Below are 22810 nucleotides of genomic sequence, written 5' to 3'. Positions count from 1 at the left end.
CTCATTTTTGCCTCCCCGCTCTGATGGGCTCGGAGTAGAATTGGAGATGAACAATGGAGAAATTCCTGCCTATATAAGTAATGGGATGCGTTGTTCATTTTCTTCCTCTCGCAGCTGCTTGCAGCTGATTTAATACAATGTCATGACAGATTAAATAATCCTTCAAGGGATTAGGGTTACCAACTTCATTTTTACCGGCAATTTATATTTTATATATATAAATAAATAGCAAATGGGTAACAGTGTGGCTTAAGGCTATAATTATTCTTAACTTCGTACAACCCTACTAAAGTAATTTGTCACTTTGTGGACAAGTGTCATAGATTGGCCACTCCCTGATTCTCTTATATACAGAGTCAAACTCTTATAGCATTGAGGACTGTCCATATACACTAAAAGTTTATTGATTTCCACAATGAATGATATCCTTCAAATGTCTTAATTATTTATACATACATATCCTCTTCAGAAATCCGGATTGTATGTAGCTCTACTTACTTTATCCGTACTTTGTTAAAATATATTCTTTTAACTTAAAATACTATCAATAATGGATTTCAAATTCTAATAATCCCTTTGTTCACGCAATAAATTTGTGGGTACACACCCATTTTATAATTAGTAAAAATATCGATAGACATACTTATTATGTACCCATAGACGTAGATAAAGGTGATGTGCTCTTAGGAAAATGGTGCACCTTCTACATAGGTTATTTTATATAACTTATCTTTCTCTATCATTATTTTGGTTATTGTCGTGACTCACATGGAATAAGGAATGATATAGATATGAGTTACCACTGGACTCCCTCAACTTTGAATCATTCTACTGCATTGTACCGAGAAATTAGGCTTCGACGAACAGACAGACTTTGCTTTAATGAAATTGAAGATAACTCCCAAACAAATCTTCCGTCTTACTCGATGTCTTTTTATGGGCAGAGTGCACACCCACATGTAGTTACTCAATACTTAGATGTTCTCTTCTAAAGAATGAAAAAAAATAAAAAATAATGGCTCGTTTAAAAAAAAATGGTGTGATGAGCCAGGGAGTACTTTAGTCTCTAGACTGCTCACTGTCTGAGCTTTATATACAAACGCTCGTTGCTAAGGCTAAATTAAAGTAACATTCGTTATTTTAAATTTTAAATGATGTACTTCCCTTTTTTTATTTATTAATATATGAGTTTGAGTCATGTAATACTAGGAACCTGTAAGCGAAGGCTTATCAAGCGTAACCGCCACAAATTGGGTAGAATAACTGAGAAACTACTAGAATGACATAATATAATTTCAAATATTATTATGGGGAAAAAGTATTTATTAGATTTAAATCGTCGAGTCTATAGCCTATATCTAAAACAGAGGACTTTGATAGGCTGGATATTGGAGTTAAATAATTTAATAAAAACTTTGATTAGTGAATTTCACAGCCCTAACTTTTTTATATTGGTATATGTTTGTCATATTTTTGTAGAAAAAAAAAAATTTAATAAAAATTTAAATGGTCAAATGGTTGAAAAATGTTCTTCGGAACTTATCTAATATCATTGTAGTAATTTCACTGCTCTTACACTCAATCTGCAGCGCGAGCGCTTGAGCCTTCACTTACAGGTTTCTATTATTATATGCTTGAGCTACACACGCTATATGTTAAAAATGAACCTTCATCTCATATTTAAGATACACTAAAAAGTGACATAATCCAAAAAATATATTTATTAATACAAACTTTGTATATGCAGTGCACCCTATATACACGCTCAATGCTACATGCCAAACGCCCGCAATATTTCATTAATATTGGTACATTGTTACTTCTTAGATCAAAAATGACTTACATTTTACAGAAGTACATGCATACAGACAAACTTTGTTTATTAACATAGGTAATAAATCATGATTGTAATTTATGCGACATCTACTTATATTATTTAAAAAAAATCATTTTTTTAAAATAATAAAATATTTTTCAAATGGTTTGTGCTACAATGTCATTTTTCAATGTCTGTTTGGTAAGCGTAGCGTCTAGTAATATTTTGTACATCTGTCCACATGAACAGCTCTTGTTGAGAGTATTTGAATAACTCTATCTTTGGATAAATCCAGAAAGTTATCTTTAAATCATCAATACCAACACCCTAATTGTATGTATGTACAATGGCTCTTCACAAAACAAAAACAATTGGTAAAAAAATAAACAATACACGTGCACATAACACTATGGACCCCTTGCGGGCTTCCATTCTCGAAGCAGGGAACAGCATGGACAAGGAGTTCATTATCACGGCTGTGATGGGCTCAGGTTGGAGGCCGTGGATTAATACTTGATTGATTGGCTTTAATGGATTGTGTCACGTAAAAGCAACAAATTAATGAATTATTTTGGGAAAATAATTGTAATATACAATGTCCTTTAAATTTTCCGCATTTAAAATCCCCACCCTGTATTTAAATAGGCATTTGTTAGGGTTATTATAAAATAGTTGTGGTCATGCAGTATTGCAAGAAAGAAGACTATTTAAATTATTTTTGATCGTATTTGGCCTTGGTCTTATTTCCGGAAAATGAATTCCTGAACTGTTTGTCAGGGGGTGGGGAGAGGCCCATTGATAAGAAAAGAAAAGATGTTTCCCCACATAAGCTACCTTCGACCATGTTATTAGGGCGTACATGCATATGTATATAGTAGTCATTATTATTTCCATTGGAAACGCCTCAGTTTCTTATTTCATGCAATTCAAGGCCTAAATAAAAAGTCCATGACAATGAAATATTCTCTAATTCTTTTACGTTCATTGTTTTTTTTTGGTTTTTTTTCAATGAGTAATGTCCTTTAAATAGGGTGGGTAGGTCGAGGATAGTTGCAACATTTTGTTGCTTAAGGCTTAATTACTCAACAATTAACACGGCCTACCACTACTATTGTGGATAGTGATGCATTTAAAACAGTACAATACTAAACTAAGTATTACGTTGGACTACAATTTCTTTTTCTTCAACACGAAAAATAAGGATTATATTCTTATGTTTTACTTGAGAAAAGTGACGTTAATAAAACTTTTGAAATTCAACAACATAATTTTAAAATTGAAACTTGTGAATTTCTTTACAAATAGAGAATGTCTTTAAAAGAAAGTCCTTTTAAAATGGCTATAGAGGTCACAAAACGCTCATTGCAGACTGAAACTTTACGAACAAAACTTTTTCATTAAAATACAACAGAAGATTGAATTAACAGATAACCCTAAAGATTGGAAACTCCATTACACGTGACGCTAAAATAAAAACTTAGAAGAAGTTTACCTTTCTTATGACCTTAAAACTGTTCTTTATAAACTTAAAATGTTATATAACAAATTCTTGGAGCATTAAAAGGAAAAATAAAAGTAAAAAGTAATTTTACTTTTTTTTGCTTATTTCCATAAATTAAGATCTCGCCTTAACTTAAGGAATGTTGAGACAGTAAGTCCTTGTACTGACAGTCCGAAGGGCAGTGATCGTCCGTTCTTAAGAATGAACTGAACTGGACTAAATAAATACGGACTAACATAACACAAAGAAACTTTTATAACTGTCTCGGTCTTCCCTATATATAAATATTATGAACCCATAGTTTGTTCAACGACCTCGAATAATTCCTTACATATTACCCACCAACTTTTGGGGACGATGACATTCCTCTTCATCCTGAGCCCTACATATTATGTATATAACAAAGAACCCTCCCACTCAAATAGCTTGTTCGGATTGTTAACAACTTCTCATGAATGAGAGGATATTGCATTTTGGTAGAGTCAATTAATATTTATCGGTTTAAATAAATAAATGCACAAACAAATTCCCTCTTGATTTGTAGGAAGTCTTCAAAATCCGCAGTTTATTCATGAATAATGATAATTTTAACTATTATATCTATGAGTACCGGGTGGTCTATTGACATCTGAATACTTACAACAATGGATTTTTTTTATATTTAAATTTCCGCCCAATCTATCCATCCCCTACCCGAAGATCATTCTTTCTTATACCTGGTGGACCATTGAAATCTGAATACTGACTAATTCAATAATTAATAAAGGTTGATCGGTTGAAATCTACTCATATTTTGATATTTTAAAGCATCAACAGTTAATTACAAAACAAAACAAATTTGAGCTCTCCAGCTTACATACAAGTGAAGAAAATTACACTTGAACTTGATCGACAAATTTCCATTCACACACTCCTAACAAAGTTGGGCGTCTCTAGGATCACCATCTACACCGTCAGCAAGTCCAAAACGTTGGAGAGGAAGAAGGGCAACAATGCCAAACTGGACACGGAGAAGTTAAATAAAACAGGCCAACACAAAACCCCCTCTTTAGTTCTGATGTCACCTTTTAGGTGCAGGTCGCCAGAAAGGCCTACAGTGCCCGTCATCCAAACACTGAGGCCTTCAAAGTCACTGCCAGCCAGCCCTGGCACGCCATGACGGATGACTACATCGGCAACGGGCGCCAAGCTTTCCGTCACCCCCTGGAAGCCATCATTGCCGCTTAGGCCGGTATATTAATGATTAAGAGAGCTCATACACACATCTATTTATAGTATTCATTTTCTTGAAATTCTATTGTTAATAAATTTATCATATCTTGTTGAAGGTTAGAAATCAAAGTGTTCAGATTTTAATGGATCACACGGTATTTGAACAAAAAGTGGATATCTTTTGATTAAATTTCATCAACATCATCATCTCAATCAATGATGTAAATACATTACAAAGAGTTGTTGCATGTGTGTAGGTATACACCTGTTTAGTTGGAGGATAAACAGTTAAATATCTTTTATTTGGAAGTTAATTAAAAGTTTGTAGTAATCTAATGTTATGTTGACTTAAACAATAATCTATTATCGACTTGGTTTAACTCAAATGGTTTTGCGTTGTGTCTAGTTGAGTCGACACGTGTTTTTTTTTAATTTAAAATTTGATTCAAGTCATTTGACTCGAGTTGATCCAATACGAAAATGGGTAGTTGATTTTTAAATTTGAATAAATCTGTGTGGATATCATAATTTACTGCGTTGGTTTGATTTTTATCACTAAACCACATCAAATATTTTTTTGAGTTTCGTGGCTCCGCTCTCTCTAGTAAGGGATTTACTACTAATCAATCATTATTTCTAATGAGGTTGATCTAATCATTTATGAGGAGAAAAACTATGTGTAGATTATACAGTTTTTGTACGAATTGTCATATATCAAGGTTACTAAATAATATTAGATCATTAGTACTAAAAAAAACCCGTCTAATTTGATTTCGTAAAGGGTACAAAGTGTTTTTCAGCACTATTTCACGTCGTGTGACTAAACCGGTCATATTTTTTTAAATTTCTGAAGCACATTACTTTTCTGCTAAAAATGTGAAAAGTATCACAGGTCGTCTAAAACTTTTGCAAATGTCTTTATGTAACATCTGTTGACACTTACACACCAAAGCTTCAGCCATTTTTTGACGCACAGTTGTTAAGTAAGAGTCGTTTGAGTGAGTGCTTTTGTGAAAATGCACAAAATCGAGTGTCACTCTGTTGGTGCAGTTTAGGCACAATATATACAAGCTTTCGTGCGTATTAATGACTGCAGATGAAACTTGGATAAACCATTTTACCCCTGGAATAAAAATACAGTCCAAACAGTGGACTTCAATTATTTATGTCAAATGAAGAGGCAATCACCTTCGTGAACAATTATTTTGTAGAGAAAAATGCCGAATATTATTTGAACGGGTTACAGAGATCGGAGCATCGCTCGGAGAAGTGTACAGAGTTACAAGAAGAACAAGAATCGGGACAAATGTCAAGTATCTTTCTTAGATTGGAAACTTATCAGCCTTCCCTCGTATATAAAGTACTCACGAGAATATTTAATTGAATATAAATTAATAAATAAACATTCAGTGGTAGTTTTTTAATTGTCTCTTTTTCTTCCATTACTTAATTGATCTACTCGAATCAATCCTTAACAACACGACTCAATTAAAGTCAACACAACATTAATACTTTAATTAGACTGGTTGAAAATTTAAAGTTTGTTGTAACCTAAATAATCTCTGCTCTGTTGAAAGATAAGGGTTTACCCATATTTTTATTTCGTTTTTTTCATTTATTCATAAGAGTTCACGGAGATCTCGGATATATATATATATATTTATGTAAGATGCTTATCCAACACGAACGATATAAAAGGAAGATCTCTTGATATTAAAATATTGTTCAATTGAAAAATGTTAGATCTGAGTATTAAAAGGAACTAGGATTATTTGGTTGGGTGTTATTTAGTGACAAATGGGTATACTTAAATGTGATTAGGAACAAAAAAACTTAAATAAATAACTGAAATAAACTTGAAAGCTAATATTAGTAGAAAATGTTTAATTAAATAACGAGCAGTAGTAACTATTACCTGGAGTAATTAGGGGCTGACTAACATACACCCTTTGCTTTAACAGTACAAAAGCTAATCCCCAACAAATCATCTGTCTTACTCTCCAATTTTTTACCAGCATGCGCATAATATATTTAAATGAGTGCACATACAATTTCCCGTCATTTACTAACAAAACTAAAACACCTCATCCCAAAAATTGTTTTGTGCAATGACAGGGTCACCAAGCAGGTTAAAAACCACCGCCACCACTTCAAAAGTATTTAGGACCCCTCCAAATTAACCTTGGGTGCATGGTTTTTAACCGGCTATGTGTCTTTGCCGTAGCCTTTATCAACTCATTGATCCAGGGCTCATTTGAAGTATTCAGAGGGAACCCAAATGATTCATGTAGTATTGTCACTGGTTTCAACCTGCTTGGCGTCTTTGGTGTAGCTTTAACTCAATTTTTGACTCAATTCAGTCATACGGTATGTTCTCAACCAAAACTCTAATTGTATTGTCGGCTAAAACACACTTATGTAGTGTTATTTTCTGCTTTTCATGAGTACACCCGCAGACAGACGGACGGATTAAGTTTGCTTCCATGAATATAGATTCACATACATCTATTTAAATATATTTCTATACCCAATGGTGTGAAAAAAAATGATTGAAAAGTTGATTGATTAAGATATCATCCATATATGACATCATTTTTATACTCGATCCAGTAGCCAACATATACCTGATGTTGCTAAATTTAACATATATTTTAATTACTAATCACTTATTAATTGTTATTTTACCATTAATTTTATTTCTTCTGATCTTTTTCAGGACCCTTATGAATTGCGTGAACAATATTTCACAAATGAATTCAATGATGTGCGAACATGCAAGTCTAATCAATCATGACAAAGTGGATGACAAAGTTCCCAAATACCAAGGTATTCTTCATCAGTTTATAGTAGAGTGTAGACAATGCCCTTTTTTTGTATATTACATAACCCAAGTATGTAATTATATCATAGGTTGGAGAAAAAGTAATTTCGTATTTCCCGCCCTTTTTCGTAACTAAGCATTTCTAGTTCATTATTGATCACATCTGATCATATGATAAAGTATTTTATAGATGTGAATATATACTACAAACTCTTTGCGGACAGTATTGCGCTTGGCTGGTTCAGTAGTGAATTATCGTGCGTCGAGTATGGAAAGGAAGACATTTGCCATAAAGTACATTTTTACTACCTGAAAGGGAAAACGCGTCGAAAGCGACCAAACAAAAATACGATGTATACGGAGCCGATAATCTTTCGGTTCCTGTTGCACAACAGTGATTGTGATTTTTTCTTTAACTTTAACAAATTAATTTCACAACAATTCTGCCCTCTACTTTGAGCAACTTAACCGTTTGAAGCAACAATGTTGAATAAGAGACAACCGCAGGCTTTACACATCTTTGATGATTCCCCAAGCTCCGGGAGCTTGGATGGGACGTTCTTATGCATCCACCATACAGTCCGTACCTTGGACCAAGTGACTACCATTTATTCTTGTCTATGTCCAACACACTTGTGGGTACAAATTTGTCCTCAATAGAGTCCTGTGAAAATTGGTTGTCCAAGTTTTTTTGCCCATAGGGACAAGGGCTTCTACGAAAAGACATTATGAAGTTGGATTCTTGTTGGCAACAAGTTATCAAACAGAACAGGGCATGCGCGGCTTATATTGGATGCTTGTAACACTTTTTATAAAGTATGGAAAGAAATCGAAAAATACGAAATTACTTTTTCTCCAACCTATTGTATATATATTTACAATAGCATTATTAAGGCCACTATGCAAGTATTATGAATCTAAATAGTAAAAATTTGAAAAATAATCGAAAAAATTCAATTAAATAAAGGTGTTCTAATCTCCTCTCCTTTACACATTTCTCGGATCCGAGTTACTTTGGATCTTTAGACGTAAATATTCGAGTAAATTTCTAGTACTTTCGTATCCACATCCGGTATCAAAATTAAATAGATACTTGTTTCGAATTTGATGAGTATTTTACCTAAAGTTTCGGACCTAAAAAAATAGGATTTGGATTAAGGTTACATTTTTACTAATTACGGAAACCGAAAAAATTAATAATTGAATATTATTACTACTCCAATAGAATTGTTTCTGAGTATTAAAAATTATAGCAATGATAACATTTGAATAACAAATGTTTATGTAGATGTGGCTCCAATCACTAATCAAGATAAATAGATATGCTATGTTTGATATAGATTATATCTTTTTTTTTAACCAGGATTAATTATTAAACAATACTATCAGTTTTTTCAGATCCTTAAAGGTTCGTGTACTCTAAGCCGGTTCAGATCCTAGATTTAAGATAATACATTTTACTTGGACTTTACCCAAGAACTTCAAGGTTCATCCTACCTATATTAAGAAATACTATAGACTCTTTAGGATCTGTAAAATTCCTCAGATCTTTTTTAAGATAAATTAAAATTTGAGTACGTTAAGCCTGTTTGGATCTCAGATCTAGGATAATACAACTTTACTTATAAAGTACCCAGAAATTGTTAATAATTTGTTGCGGAGTACAATGTGTTCCGTACTCAATTTGGAGAAAAATCACTCTAGGTTGCTTTTATGCAGATATATGTACATTCAATTTCAATCCATATGCAGCGTACACTAAATTTTAACTTTTTTGCAGGAGTTACCTCCCAAATTTCTTCATTTTGTTGTAAAAATCAAAGTACTTATCTAAAAAAATAACGTTTAGAGGTTGCTTCAAAAAATGAACGATTTTTTGGAAAGTTTCCTTATCTTCCTTCAATATCCTCCAATTACATAAAGATAATATATTTTTTAAATTTTTTAAGTGTAATTAATAGACTTTAAAAATTATTAATACTGTAGTTTTGCTATAATATTGGAAGGATAGTTTTTGTCAATTATTTTTTTTTTGTCATGTTTTGGAAATTAACAATATTTATTGTACATTTTTTATTTAAAAAAGAAGAAAGTTATTTGTTATGTTTTTTTTAATCTCACAAAATGGTTATTTGGGAAATTTGGCTTTTCTAAAACAGCAGTCCTTCATGATTGTTCAACATTTGTCAATTATACCTTTCATAAAAAAGGCCTTCTATATAAAGTATACAGAGTAAGGAATCAAAACTTGCACAAGCAGAACTAAATTACGAAAACGTGATTTTAAAAGAATCAAGGAAAAACAAATCAAAATCAATTTGTGATACATTTAAATATTATATCAAGTTATAAATTTTTTATTCAATATGTCTTTCTTCATAAGCAATAGCACCTCTTGACGATGAATGGCGCGTACCATGCTGTCATGATAGCAGCTCTAAACGAATCCAAATTTGAATGTAAAATTTGGCAGACATTCTTCTCCAAGATATCCCAAAGTCCAGAGGCTTAGGAACAGAGCTGGAGGAGGGCCACGTGGAGGTAGGTCAGAGGTCAGCCATATTTTTCCTGCAGAAGTTTTGGTTTTTCTTGACTGTATGGGGCTATAATGGTCTTCTCGATATAGTAGGTTGTCTGAACGGAGATCCTAACAATCTCTACAGTCTTCTCGGCACTGACAACGTCGTAGGGGAGATTGCACTCGCGCTACCTGTACGGTTGTTGCTCCGATATTTTTCCACTAAGAGAATTGGGATGAAAACAAACCTATTTTTGTTTTAGTTGTCGTTTGGTTGGATAATGAAACCTTGTAATTACGAATAGCGGAGAGGAAATTGTAATTAAATGCTACTCAAAGTTTTTGGTCCCCATTCTGCATTCTTTTCTCCATATTTCTTCAATCTAACCTTAACTTCAAATGGAGCATTTATTTATTATTTTTAATAATTTATATTTCCTTTAATACTTGTTTTGTAACTGTATAGTCTAAAATGGATCAAAATAACTACCTAATTTAATGCCCACTGCATATGGATTGGCACCCTAACTGGGTTGAGTTGACACTTACTACTAGTAATGACATATGGTTTTACACTTACATAAAAAATAACTCTTATCTGTCTTTTTTGCAAAGATGAAAGTGAAAGTGTAGCAATTTTAACGACCTTCTTAAAAGGTCTTTGCTCCTTCTTAAAAATATCTTTATAATTATGATGATAGTTATTTATAATAGGTTGAGAAAAAGTAATTCCGTGGTTTTTGCTTGGTTTCAATGCTTTGTAAGAAGTTTTACAATCATCCAATTTAAGCCAAGTATGTCCTACTCTGTTTGATAACTTGTTGCTGATAAGAATCCAACTTCATAATGTCCCTATTCGCAAAAAACTCGGACAGACAATTTTCACAATCTATGCTGAGGCCAAATTTGTATCCCCAAGCACATTGGCCATCGACAGGAACCGATAGTAGTCACTTGGGGCTAGGTCCAGACTGTAGGCATAAGGAGATCCCATCCGAGCGCTCGGAGCTTCTGGGACGTCATCAAAGATAGGTGTTACCTGGCGTTGTCTTGATGATGTCATGTTTCCTATGCACGAATGCTGACCACTTTTGTTTTTGTCCCCAGCTTCAAACGGTTGAGTTGCCCACATTAGAGAGCTGAATTCAGCGAAGAAACACAACCTCAACAACTGTTGTGCAACACGAACAGAAACAGTATTGGCCCATTATTTCAGGTTGCAAAAATGTAAAATATGGCGAATTTCTTCCTTTAAGTCATCCATACTTGACGCACAATAATTCACAATTGCGTCGGTCAAGCGCAATACTATAAAAATCGTATGTAGTATACACTCACACCCTTACAAAACTTTATCGTTTGATACGATGTGACCAATAATGACGAAGATATACTTAGTTAAAAAAAAGAGCGGTAAATACGAAATATCTTTTTCCCCACCCTAACATTATATATATGTTGTAATCACTTTGAAAATAAAGAAACTGCTATTTTCTATTTCCAAATTAAAGTCATAAATTAATTTTTTTTATTATATTGGTACACATGTTCATAATATCAGCCATTTTGAATTGTTACTTTGTATTGACAGATAAAAGGGTTAGACGTCTTTTTGTGTGCTACACCATTTTATATTATTGAAATAAAATGGAAAGAAAATTAATTTACAGGAAAATTTGTAAAACACTTTTGAAAGATTGTTTATTTTTCTAAAATAGTTATTTCTTACAAAATGCTAAATAACGGGATCTTTCTGATCAGACCTCGTATAAGCAGGAAGAATATTATTTAAAAGTTATTATTTCTACGTCTTAATTTCATTTTGATTGATTAAACTTATCTTTAATTATGTATTTAGGGCCTATGAGATTTTTTTTTACTTTCCTTTAATTGCTCCGATTAAGTATAATTAAACTATTATGGTATTATAATTACTCAATCTGTCCAATTGACGTCACTCCATAGTGTGCATTTGATCTGTATAATGTGCCGCAGAAGGTTTTTCAATTCAAAAGTCATACATGGAGTATTCAATGATTGCTTTACCTCTTATCACAAATAGAAAACTGTAATTCTTTATTAAAGGTTATAAATCTCATTTTTGGTTGTAACTTGTGCAATTTATTTGTGTACAAGACATTAAACTAAACTTGGAGTTATACGAATAAATGATGAACTTGACTCTGGACTCTTGACTCTGGACATAAATATTAATCAATTATAATTTTTTGCAAGGAACATACATCAACGTCCCTAATCACACGAGTCATAATGTTCACCTCATAATCCATGCCGTTTCAAAATAAATTAAATGATGAAGATAAATTAATATATCTATGCTCTATTTCTTAACTATTTTGATGGAGACTTCAAGTAATCTGCGGTGGCACATTATAAAGTTTAAATGCCCAAAGTTGTTTTACTCGTAGCAACATAATAAATCCACAATTCTAATCAATCAAAATGTAATAATATCATCAATTAATAGTGATTAATTAAAATGGCTGATGCTATACTTAAATAAGACATTATGAGACCTACAATTTGTACAATCTACTTATCAAAGCAATAGCTTACTCCAAAATTGCAACTTGTATACTATATATAAATAAAAGTCAGTGTCGGATATGGTTGAGAGCTGCTCAGGCATTCGTGTCAAAATGGATAATCATAACTTCCCTTCCACTTTTAAATGTCTTATCTACCTTTTCTGGAAGACTCAACTCAATAAAATTATTTACTTTTAAAGTAGTGTTGGATTCGAGTTTGATTCGAACTATAAAAATGATTCAAACACGCTCATAAATTTTTTTGAGTAGAAATCCGAGTAATAATTAAAAAAAAATAGAAACATTCGAGTAATTATTAGTCAAGTTTCTATTATCACAACACAAAAGGAGATTTGAAAAATATAGATGGAACCTTGTCTGATTCAAAGAATGAGAGTTGATTCCTCGGTCAATTGACTGTCAAAATACACACTCGCTTATTTGATGAGTGCTTCTCTTACCTATCATTTCTCACAAATTGGTTTGAATATGGCAAATAAAAAACACAGAAGTGGGGAAACTGATTAGGGAATCAGTCCTAGAACTAATCATTCCAAAGGTTAAATATTCCTTTAATTTGTCAGATGGATAAGTAAACATTATAGTATTACATTTACTCCAACTAACATAGGAATCTTCTTTCAAATTAAAGTCCATATACATAAAGTATATTTCCTCCTCTAGGAACGACTGGGGCGCGAACCTACACAGGTTGAGATCAAGAGAAAAAATACTCCCGAGTGCGTTGTTCATTAAGCTACGTTGCTTCATTATCTTTTTTATTTATTATTAATTTTCTAATTGCGTGTTAACATCTCCCCAAAAAGAAGAATTATCGGCTATATTGGTTGTAAATTGATTTAAAAATGCATAATCAAATATATTAATTTATATATAGTTATAACATTTTTCTTGAACAAATGGTATTTTAAATGTAGAAGGTTCTTCTTTCTATACCCGTAATTCCTTTCATCCATCCAAAATCATAAAACAAGCAGCTGATATTAACAAGGGTCTTAATTCAGATGTATCATATGTCTTTCTCCTCCCATCTCCTTGCCTTCTTACATAAATCCCATTTCCATCTATGGGATGACCTTTGCGTCCCATTTGCAGACGTATAAAGATTAGGAATTATAGTACAAAAATAGAATGTTTTAACAAATGAAAAATAATCCCTGGTTGAACATTGGATATGTAATAGCAAATTTTTGCAAATAACAACTATACGACTGATTGCCTAAACATATATAAAAATAACAAAGGAACTTTGGAGCCAAAATTCGCAAAAAGGAATTTTACAAATCATTCTGAAAATAAGGGCAGCTGAAAGATGTATTCAATTAATAAAAAACTTATTTTTTGGTATAAATTAAATTTAGTAGCCTAATTGTGAATATTTGAGGCCAGAAATGTAAAAAAAATAATTTCCACATAGGTCAGTTTTATGTTGACGTATTAACCCTTTTGCATTATTTGACTAATTAGTTGCATGGGTCATCAAGTTTTTTAAACATATTTTAGATTCGATTTCTAATTCCAAAGCAGTTTTTGACACCCTGATTATGAATTTGCAATGTTTTTTTGTACGTATCATTTTCTATTTAAAATTTTGATTTTTTCTAAATATTTTTTAACTTTTTGCTTGACACAACTTTTGACTAAGAGAAAAAAAAAATCAGTAATATAATACATAAAATAAAACTTATTTCTCTGCAAAATTAAATATTAATTTCACAAAGGTGATTGAAATTTATGTTAGACGATGCAATTTAGGGAAAAAACATTTTTTAAAATATTTTGTTCGAGTATGCATCAATTTTTTTTATTTATTTATCAGCAAACAAAATTTTTTTTTATCTATTTATCAGCAAACAAAAAATTTTAACAACCTTCTATTTTTGAATTAATAATTTAACCTAATTGATCCTTTTAAGAACCCGTAAATAAGGATGACTAGATTAACTGATCACAATGAACGAAAAAGGATATGGTAGATGATTCTTTTTGGAAATGCCATATCGATGGCAAATAAAGTATTTTTTTTATCAAAAAGAAGGATAAGTATATAGTTATCATCCTTGAGCATCTTATTTGCTAATCCCCAAAGTTTGAATATCAAGTCCATAATGGGCTCAATTGTTGGGTCTTTAACATTTATGAATAAAAAATCTAGTAATAAGAGATTTTGTCATGCTTTAGCATGAAATTCCACAAAGCTATAGGGGTTATATTCAAATTTTTGGAATGAGTTAAATTATCCAAGAATGTTATCTATAGTTTAGAGCCTTTATTTGATATATAAGACCTTTTCTAGTCCCGATACGGTCTTTCAAATAAAATTTATTATTCTTTCACTGCGACAATTAATTTCTGCTACTTTATAGGTTTATCGGACTGAAGATAAAGTCTCGTTCAGTTCAATCTCAGTCCGGACCAGTTGAGTCCTGCATATCAGTCCTAAAAAATTAAAAAGTCTTCTCACTTTTTTTTTAATAAGTTCTAGTACTGACAGTCCGAAGGACAAAGTCTGAAGGATCGATCCTTAGTCTGGACTTGACTGAATAAAAAATGACTGGTGCAACACTAATCCAGATTCAATTTAAATTTAAGTCTTTTTGTAATGTCTTTCAAACATACTTTAGTGTTAATGTACCAAATATTCTAAATTAATATTAATAAAATGCATTTTTTAATTGTACTTTTGTATTTTCCAGAGTCTCAAGACTCCAAGGAGTATCCTCTCCTCGTTCCAGACTCTTGTCTCTCTTCCTCAGAGTCCGGTGAAACAGCTGGCTCAACCACACCTACATCCGAATATAGTCAAAGAGAAAATCATACTGCAAATCATTTAATATCCCCTGACAACTCGGAAACACCCACTTCCAATGAAATCCTGGATCACACCTCTCCCTCAATCTATATTCGATCTTATAGTGAATGCAATAGTAAACACAATCCAAATTCATAAAAGAATACTTTTTAATAAAAAGTATGAAAAAATATATAAGAACCCATTCCCTCAATCATCCTCAGAGCCTCCATGAACCTCCTCAACCCACTTTTTTTATAGATTCATGATCCAGCGCGTGTTCCTTCTACGTTAATTAATTATCTTTTTAATTATTATCAATTATAGAAAAAACTAAGGAAAGAAATTATAAAAAAAATCATTTTTAACAAAATAATTATTTATTAACATAACATATATAAAAATATATTACAAATTTACTCTGGTTACTTTTTTCTAGACAAAAAAAAATTAACAAACACGAAATTGTTTATAAGATATTGTTTTTAATACAAAAAAAAAAAAAAAAAAAAAAAAAAAAAAAAAAAAAAATTACAGTCTATTATTTTTGCAATTATAATTAAAAAGTATTTAGCATAGTGTGGGCATGGAACTCGATATATCTGGAATAAAGACGTCATTTTCGAATAGGAGTCATTTTTTCTTATATGTGTACAATAAGAACTTAATATACAGGTTCTCTAAAACCAGATGGTGGTATTTAAAAAATCACATAGAGCCTTCTCAGGTAGCAGTATTGAATTCTTTTACCAAGTGGTACATTCAAATCTGAACACTTAATAATATCAATTATTAATTAAGGTTGAGTAATTGCAATTTATTCAAATTTCAATATATTAAAGCATAAACTCATGTATTAGAGAAAAGAGAGTAGGTTCTGGTAACAGTGGAATTGGCTCGATACGAAATAATTGATGATGTTGGCAATGCTTCTTACTGTAACACGTATTTTGTATTAGTCTAACAGCCCAAATTGAATCGAGTACTTGAGGGTCCTATCCATATGAATCCTGGGGCCCCGTCCATCTCTGAATGTTTATTTTCTCCTGAAGAAGTTCGAAGTGTAATTGTTAATATCCATTCCTCTTTAACATCTTCTTCTCGAAAAGAGTTGTTAAAAGTGTTGCCTTCCCTCTTTTCTATTCTATTTAATCTTTCTTTTCAAAGTGGATATGTGCCAAATGATTGGAATATAGCCAATGCAGTTTCAATCTTTAAAAAGGGAGATCCTCTTGATCCTTATAATTACAGACCTATATCCCTTACAAGCCATGTTTGTTAAGTAATGGAGTGGATCGTTAACTGGAAGATACAATCATTCCTTGAGAGTAATAAACTTATTTCTAGTAGGCAACAATGATTCCGTCCTAATATGTCGTGTGTCTCGAATCGAATTTCTTTCTGGGATGTTAGTGTTAGTCGTCGTAACTGTAACCTTGTCTGTGTTGTTAAATACATTGATTTTAGTAAGGCTTTTGAAAAGGGCCCTCTCGGGGAATTTCTCTTTGAATTGTCTAACATCGGTAAAAAAGGTAGGTTCTTACAGTAGCTTAGTTCCTGGGTAACAAATAGGATACAGAGTGTAGTAGTGATCCATTCCACTGTTTCTGAGCCTTATGACGTTACTTCATTGGTTCTGCAAGTTAATGTACTTGGGCCCACACTCTTTGACATTTTCATTAACGACTTAGTTGATAATTTTTCAGAAGATACATTTTTATACACGGATGATACAAAAATCATTCGTTCTGATTTAAACTCTGTCAGTGATGTATTTACCAAATTTATTAACTGGAGTGTTACTTAGAGAATACCTATAAATGTGTCCTGCTTCCTATCTCCAAAAAACAGTTTATCCACACAAGTCTTAGGGTAGTAGATGATTACTTAGACTTAGGAATTTACATCTCTCGCGATATGAAATTTGAAAGGTATATACACTACATTATAAAGAAGGCAAATCAAAACTTGGGAATTATTAAAAGAAGCTTCAAAACTCCTTAGCCTTTGTTTATGGGTAAACTTTATGTCTTCCCGATTTTAATGTATGGATCTGATATCAGGAACCCTTCCAGAAATTACTTGATTAAGTCCTTAGAAAAGGTGCAAGCCAGATTTGATTCATTTTTTATTTTTGAAAAAATAATAATATTTGTATTTTAAATGAGTCACTTTTATTGCGAATGATAATTTTTATATTTTATAACCATTTAATATAAGTCGACCTTTATAGGCATTTTTTATCGCCGCTGTTCGAAATGAATGAATAAAAATAAGCAATTACTTACAAAACAAAGCAAACTGAGCTCAAGTCGAGATAATTACTCTTGAAGCTTATCGAAGAATGTCCATACGTGCACTCCAAGCAGTTGGGCATCCCCAGGATCACCATATACGCTGTCAGCAAATCGGAGTTGGAGAGGAATAAGGACTTTATCAAAAAGGCTAAACTGAACCCGGAAGAGTTAAAGGAAAAATCCCAGGCCAATATCCTCAAGTCCATGAGATCTCGGTGTTTTACACCAGACTGTTTATAGAGATATAAAAACGACGAAAGAACCTTTTGAGGGTAGAGAGACCCTGTTTGACAGCAGCAATGAAAGAAACCCATCTCCTCCGTTGCGAGACTCTTTTGAATGAATCCTTTCAATTCTTTGGGACTCTTTTTTGACACTTTTGAACTCCCTACATCCCTGATGCCGACTACCTTGACTACGCCTTTTGGGCGAATGTTGAGAGACAGGCCTGCGATGCCCGTCATCCAATCAGAAAGGCCCTCAAAGCCACTATCAGCCAGCATTGTGACGCCATGATAGATGAATACATCCTCAGTGGGTCCCAGGCTTTCTGCCGTCGCCTGAAAACCATCATTGCTGCTAAGGACGGCTGCATTAATGATTAAGAGAGCTCATACACACATCTGTTTATGGTATTCATTTTGTTGAAATTCTATTGTTATTTAATAAATTATATCTTGTTGAAGTTTAAAATTCAAAGTTTTTAGATTTTAATTGACCAAACAGTTGATTTAAATTCTCTAAGTGTACTATGTTTAGTGATGTAAATTGTGTATATTTTTTAGCTGGTCCGCTCTTTTTTTGTAATTTGTAAAACTTTTCCTCAGCTATTTGGTCATTCCATAAGAAAAAAAAAAAAAAATAGCCTCCCCTTTCAGATTTGGATAATTTTTGGCACAGAAGCTGAAATTTATGAGTAGAACAAGTGTGCCAAATTTCAGCCCATAACTCTGAGTTTTTTTTTATGAGATACTCGTCCCAGTGCCTTTTTGGAACAAAATTTATAGCCTCACTATAATGTCTTATTACCGAAGGCTACTCTTTCTTCTATATTTTTTGATCAAAAAGAGCCTACCTCTTGAAGTTTGCTGTTTAACTTTTTTTAAAGCATGAGGAGTCCAAAAATGATGTCAAAAGTAGAATACTTAAATGTGTTATTCCCTGAATTTTGATTGAAAAAGTAAAACAAATCTGAAATATACTAGAATGTACTTGATCAATCATAAAAAAAAAATCCCCAACTTTTATGGGCATGAAACTTTAGCAACATGTTTCGAATATGTACCATGTATCCCTGTATAACATACATATCCCTGTATTTTGTATACAGGGATATGTATCCCTGTACCAAAAATCAGGTTCCTTTTTTTATGGAAGCTCTCAAAGTGTGGATCTCAAAGTTAGGTTACTTATCTCCGGAAATTGGTTCAATATTGTCATTATTTTTTAACACCCGAGTAAAGAACTTATTTTCTTCTACATTCAATTATATGGACAACCTGATTGAACATTCATTTATACTCATAAAAGATGGAATGTAACATTTTTGATTTGTTGCAGTGTTAAAATTCTATTCCTTTTTAGACTCAGAGAAGAATTGAGGATCGACATTGGTATAATTTTTTGTTATATGACCTTTTTTTATTTCCTTCTCACCCTTCTCCCTTTTCACAGCTGATTGTAGCTGATCTAATGAAACGTCATGACAGCTAAGCTGCTCTTCTCCAAAATATTCTTCAAATTGTCAGGGTTACCATATTGATTTCGGTTTCTTTTTTTAACAAGCCCAAAATACACCAGATTTTCCATACTCATGACATTATTAAGCTGCATTTTCGCCCACCAGCTAAAACCCTCATTTAATATTAATATTGAACCCTTACACGAAAATGATAATTAAAATTGTCATAATGAATTAGTATTTTAAAGTCACAAAGATTTAAAATTTAAACTATATATTGTATTTGTGTTTATTGATTAGGTGTAAGAAATTGAGAATTAAGAACCCTTTAATTTTAGTTGTCTTTTTTAGAGCCCTTTTGAAGGAACTGTGTTCTAGATAACTAAATAAATATTTTATTTTTGAACGTGGGAAAGTGTTTTATCAATTGTTATTTCCTTTAATTTTCATTTAAATCGTTCTTTCATTTCAAAATATGACTCTGAATCGAATTTATACTCTACAACGTGATTTAAAAAAATGCTTTACAGAACAAATCTTTTCAAGATCATTTTTGTGTTCTATGGCTTAAATGATAATAATGATTGTAGGCCTGGGGACGCTCCAAGACCTGAATTTCGTTGCAGATTGAATTTCGAATATTAGGAGGATCAACTTCAGTGTTTACTTATTTGAAACTTTCCATATTATTTCCTCCAATTATGAAACGAATATTAATGTTTTTCAGATAAATCGATTATCATATAAATTCATGAGGCATTTTCATGCAGTTCCCTCCGTTGGCGGGACATGTACTTTTATCACAAAAATAATCCAAGTATCTTGAACTCTTATGCCTTTTTCTAAATGGTGAGATGGAGGACTTTCTTGCTGGAAAATTGTCGTTGATGTGTCAAACAACATTCTCCTCTTCATTGCGAGGAAATTTTATTAGGTACAAGACATCCGTGACTTATTGAAGATCTCTGTCAAATAATGTTACGCTCTCACAGTTTGTGTTCGGAGAATCAAGTGCAATTATGATTCTGCATGATGGCTAATAACTGGCCAAACCTGAATTTTGAGTGGATTTGGCTCCACATCCCCTTTATTTCTTGCCTTGCACAATCTGTTTAAGGATTTGAAGCATGAAATCATCACTAAAGAGGGCACATTTCCTGTCATCCACGATAACAGGATTTATGTTCACAGCAAAATTGAAGTCGTTCCTTTGATCTTCCAAAAGTTTGGGAGAAAGACGAGTTTTGTGGGGGAAAAACACTTTCAATATTTGCCTCAATTAGGTGTACAATGGAAGTGATCAATGATTTAAAAAAGATTAAATCACTTACTCTGAACTTTTTTTGAAGCTTTCAAAAAAAAAACCATCAATTTTTAACATTTTGTAGTATGTATAATATTTTTTAAATGTCAATATTCAAATTTTGACAGAGAAAAGTCTTCTTCAAATTTTTTAATTACAAATTTTTTCCTGAACAATTTTTAATTTGTATTCAAACAAAATGACTCATTACTTAACAGGGATATCTTTAAATGTGTTTATTTTCAAAGAATTACCAACATAAAATGTATTTAAAGACAAATTGTGTTTAAAGTTTATAAAAGACTTACAGCTTACAAAAATAACATTTAGTTTTATGTTTGCCAAATCCAAATTTAACATCTTCTTACACTGCGTGTTTGTAGAACTTGTGCATGGGAATATCTACGAAATTTGAGGTTCAGTTTTTTATGTCCAATACCAATTCAGTATATTAGCATTCAAAATATATCAGTATCATCCTCCTATTGTTCGTAAAATGAACGTAATGGTGCTGTAAGTAAAAAAACAACCCGTGAACAAGAATAGGTTTTTGAAATAAACGAAGATGCGGCATATTTACTGTTCACCTGTTTTGATTATTTTTCATCAGTTGACTCTCTTATGATTTAAAACAGCTGATTTTTCATATATTATGAAATCCATAAAGGTACTTCATACCGAGTGGTCCATTAAAATCTGAAGACTTTGAATTTTAAACTTCAACAAGATATAATTTATTAATTAACAATAGAATTTCAACAAAATTAATACTATAAACAGATGTGTATATGAGCTCTCTGAATCGTTACTGTTGCCATCCTTAGTTGCAATGAGGGGCTCCAGGTGGCGGCGGAAGGCCTAGTAAGCCGCTCTGAATGTAGTCCTCTGTTATGGTGTCCCAGTCCTGGGTGACAGTGGCTTTGAGGGTGTCAGTGTTTGGATGACGGTTACTGGAGGCCTTCCCTTCGACACATAACCAAAAGGTGTAGTCGGAGTGTTGGCATCATTACTTTAGGGTTGCCAAAAATGTTAAAAAAGATTTTAAAAGATCACAATAGACAAATTCAAAAGAGTCTTGAAATGGAGAAGATAGGTTACTTTGATTGCTAGTGTCAAAAGTGGTCTCTCCATCCACTTTTTTGATAGCTCTCTAGACAGTCTTTTATGAACCCCTGAGATCTATTGCATGGGCCCTCATGGTTTTTTTTAACTCCTCCTAATCCAGTTTGGCCTTTTTGACAGAGCCCTTCTTCCTCTACAACGTTTTGGACTTGCTGAAGGTGTAGACGGTGGCCCTTAAGACGCTTAACTGTTTGGAGTGCACGAATGGAAATTCGTCGATCCCGTTCAAGTGTCATTTTCTCGACTTGTACGTAATCTAGAGAGCTCAAATTTGTTTAGTTTTTTAACCAATTGTGTATGCTTTAATATATCGAAACATGAATTAATTTCAACAATTCAACTTTAATTAAATATTGAATTAGTAAGTGTTCAGATTTCAATGGACCCTCAGTAGGGTTTTGATATTACTTTATATTAATTAAGGGACGTCGTTTAGAATGTATGACATTTCCTACATTGTCAATGATACTTATTTTAATAAAGTTATCTATTCAATGTGTATAATAATATAACATTTATCTAAGTAATAATTAATAGGTGGTGATACAAAAAAATACTGAAAGCAATGTACCGCATGTCATTCAAATTTTTCCTTTCCCTTATGATAGTCGAGGCTGAGAGTGGATAAAAAAGCTATTTGTGTAATAGAATTTTAAAAAGTTCTAGAGAAGGAACGTTCAATAGGCGACTCCGAGTAACAATTTGCTCTCCACAATCTACCGGGACAACCGGTATTATTTTCTCATTTCTATTATGCAAATTTTGAGAGGTTAAGAGTACTTTTTTACAATATTTCGAAGAGCAATGTTGTACAATACATTATTAGCTGTCGATTGCTATGAAAAATATTGTCCAAGTCACCACCATGAGCACACAGTATGAGAAGAGGATTCAGATTACAGTGCTTCTCCGCGCAGGATTGTTCTAGAAGGCCATCTGGGAGCAGACTGGAGCCTTGAGGAATACGATTTACAATGTATTCATGTACTTGCAGATCGGAGGGGACCTCAGACACTCTCCAAGAGCTAGAAGGAAACTTCCGTAGATGCCAACCGCCTGAAATTGGCCTTCAAGAAAAAACCTAATAAGATGAACTCAAATACATCAGCAGTGTCCAGGGCTCTAAAAAAGGAGGTGGAAAGTCTCTACAGCGTATTCCACGGAGTTAAACTGCACCC

At 32.5% G+C, this 22810-nt stretch overlaps 1 protein-coding gene across 6 annotated transcripts in view; it reads left to right on the top strand.

Moving 5' to 3' along the window:
• The window catches only part of Glut1 (Glucose transporter 1), a 71092-nt gene extending 55438 nt beyond the window's left edge, over positions 1-15654 (top strand). For all 6 annotated transcript variants that reach the window (XM_040727401.2, XM_040727400.2, XM_071894094.1 and 3 more), the window contains 2 exons: positions 7246-7355; positions 15135-15654. In XM_040727401.2, the coding sequence (XP_040583335.1) occupies positions 7246-7355; positions 15135-15388 (364 nt within the window). In that variant the 3' untranslated portion in view covers positions 15389-15654. The remainder of the gene's footprint in view (positions 1-7245; positions 7356-15134) is intronic.
• Positions 15655-22810: the final 7156 nt, after the last annotated feature.

The sequence above is a fragment of the Lepeophtheirus salmonis genome, chromosome 1, assembly GCF_016086655.4.
Source record: "Lepeophtheirus salmonis chromosome 1, UVic_Lsal_1.4, whole genome shotgun sequence".
Taxonomy (NCBI): domain Eukaryota; kingdom Metazoa; phylum Arthropoda; class Copepoda; order Siphonostomatoida; family Caligidae; genus Lepeophtheirus; species Lepeophtheirus salmonis.
Note: the sequence above shows the minus strand (reverse complement) of the source record. Positions and strands in the feature narration are given on the sequence as shown.